The 2,531-nt window shown below is 40.6% G+C and overlaps 1 protein-coding gene across 1 annotated transcript; it reads left to right on the top strand.

Annotated features, from left to right (window-relative positions):
* Window positions 1–950: 950 nt before the first annotated feature.
* Window positions 951–1,466, top strand: LOC134805477 (uncharacterized). The gene has a single exon (XM_063778772.1). It carries the CDS (start codon window positions 951–953, stop codon window positions 1,464–1,466), a length of 516 nt encoding a protein of 171 aa, XP_063634842.1.
* Window positions 1,467–2,531: the final 1,065 nt, after the last annotated feature.

Below are 2,531 nucleotides of genomic sequence, written 5' to 3'. Positions count from 1 at the left end.
GTTGCTGTTTTGCGGTGACCGATATATTATAAGAATTCCTAATAATTTATTTGAGACTGCAGAAATTTCTTCATATTTTTGAAATGGGGCCTAGTTCGAAATTTGATGTCCTGATAATCGTCTCCAAGGTTCTGTCAGTTGTCAGGATGTGTTGAGACAAATATATGATTAAAATATACCTATAGTAAATGCACAAAATTAAAAATCTTATTATCTGCTTGCCATATCAGCCCACCCATTTCTCACTTTTTCCATGCGTGTAATAACTTTAGTCCAACGAAGCATATTGAGCTCATTCAAATGCAGCCTTTGTGTATCGTCTTCCCGCACGCGTCAACAATCCAGGCTATATAATATAGCAGGCCAAATTGCGATTTCGTAAACACATCCTTAAGAATCAGCATCTTTGATTATCAGAGTACACCGGTGAGAGGTCTCCATTTTGCTTTATAGTTCTTTTTCTAGACTCGATATCTGTTTGTATTTTGGCATCGGCGTACATTACCGAGCCCAAGTACTTACAATGCTGTAGTTATTTTTTATATGATGTGTCATTTATGGAGGTCGTGCAGGTTTGTTTATTGACAAAAATGTTACAACCAAATATGGGTGCATGTTTACATACCACTCTAAATACATTGTAATGTAGTAAACAACTACATTTAGTGTTTAACAGTAACTTCATGGATTGCTGCGACATAATGCATATTGCTTGTATCAGCGATAAAATACATGTATATATACGCATAAGCGAATAGAATAAATGGAATTATTGTACTAGACACCGAGCCTATCACTTCTAACCCTCTCCAGTCACCCTACAACGATCCTGTTAGTACATGGCGACCCTGCCCAACGCGTACCAGTGAAGAATCTTCAGTGAAGTCAAGCATCAAGAATCAAGAAACCGAAGCCGAGTTAAGAAGAAAGAAGAGCAATTACGAAGAAAAATGGCCACGAAACAAGTAAACATCACGGTCGAGGGCGACGACATCACGATGACCTGCCCCGTGCAGTACCAACAGTCGATAAGGGTGACTGTGAATAATGATGGAAGCAGGAAAGTGGAGGTGACACTAAATGCCACCTTCACCGTGAACATTCCCATGGCCCCAGACAGATCATGTAGAGTAACGGAGACAACCGACACGTCACCGGCACCACCGCCAACACCAAGCGCGACGACAACGCCCGATGCCCCGCAACACCCATCGCAACCACAACCACAGCCGCAATGCCCATTGCCCAATTGTAATGGCATATTGGCCAATTCCCCAGCACAGCCACGATCGCAGCGACAGTGCCCGTCGCAGCCACCAGGGACCACCGCAAGACCAGTAGCAGTCGTAGAACCGCTGCCACCAAGGTACCAGCCACTCCGGCCCCACTACATCCCGCAACGGCACGAAAGGAGCCCACCACGAGGACGAGGAAGAGGATGGCGACGGACGGTAACGCAGCTGTAACGGTTAATAGTAGATTTTTTTTTTGTTAATTATCAAAATGTAGAGGTAAATCATGTTAATTTTTTTTTTCTCTTTTTCTTAAGATATCGCTGACTAAATACGGATAACATGCGTAATTCTAGTGTCACACGTAAAATGCATAAAATATAACAACTCGTTTTCATTACTTAAAAAACTATATAATTAAACTCTCAGCCGATTACATTCATTTTTGCAGTGTCGAATGTAGTCCATCGCAATAAATTTCACAATATCCGTCGCACGCGCCACCGTTCGACCGCGCGCGTCAGCTGAAATTTAACTAGGTCGCGTGACTTCGCCGCGAATTAACATTATTTATTTAATCATTGAATGAAATATGATACTCACATTTAGAAATTTCCTTAGCAACAAATTTTTTATTACAATTAACTTATCGATGAAAAGTTATGTTCTATGAAATTATTGGATTAGCTACCCAGTGATTAAATATGAAATAACTAAATAAATACGTAATTTCATTAAGCTTGGAAACAATAATTAAAATAACTATTTCACCAAAAATACACTTAGGAACGGTATAGCACTTAATAATCGTTGAATACAGATAGGTTAGCATTGCGTAACTAGTCCTTTTTGTTAGATAAAATCAACAATTTGGAGACGAGGTCTTAAATAGTTTCTGCAAACGTGGAGGCACATCAAAGTTATATGACCTCATACAGCTAGAGCACAAGTCCTTCATACTTGATCATGGTGAGAACAACCGTATTCCTCCGTGAAAGATGTAGGAGACCCTTTTTGTCTTAATGTAGATGTGCCTAGGTACAGGATATCCCTAAAGGATAGGCCTGATATGCCGTGTTTTTTTTTAAGGGTGACCATGCCCTAGGGAACGATTCCCATGAATTTGTGTACGCACAGAGGCGTAGCACAAGGTATTGTAGGGTGACCATACCCACACTTGTAGGGTGACCATGCCCACATTTTATTGTTTAGGAGCATTGGACTCCGACCGGCATTAGTTAAAACATTATATTATAGCTATCGTTGAGGCATACCAAAACGGAATGAAAATACAAAACC

The sequence above is a fragment of the Cydia splendana genome, unplaced genomic scaffold (genome assembly GCF_910591565.1).
Source record: "Cydia splendana unplaced genomic scaffold, ilCydSple1.2 scaffold_119_ctg1, whole genome shotgun sequence".
In the NCBI taxonomy this organism is placed as follows: domain Eukaryota; kingdom Metazoa; phylum Arthropoda; class Insecta; order Lepidoptera; family Tortricidae; genus Cydia; species Cydia splendana.
This window is presented reverse-complemented; position numbering and strand designations above follow the sequence as displayed.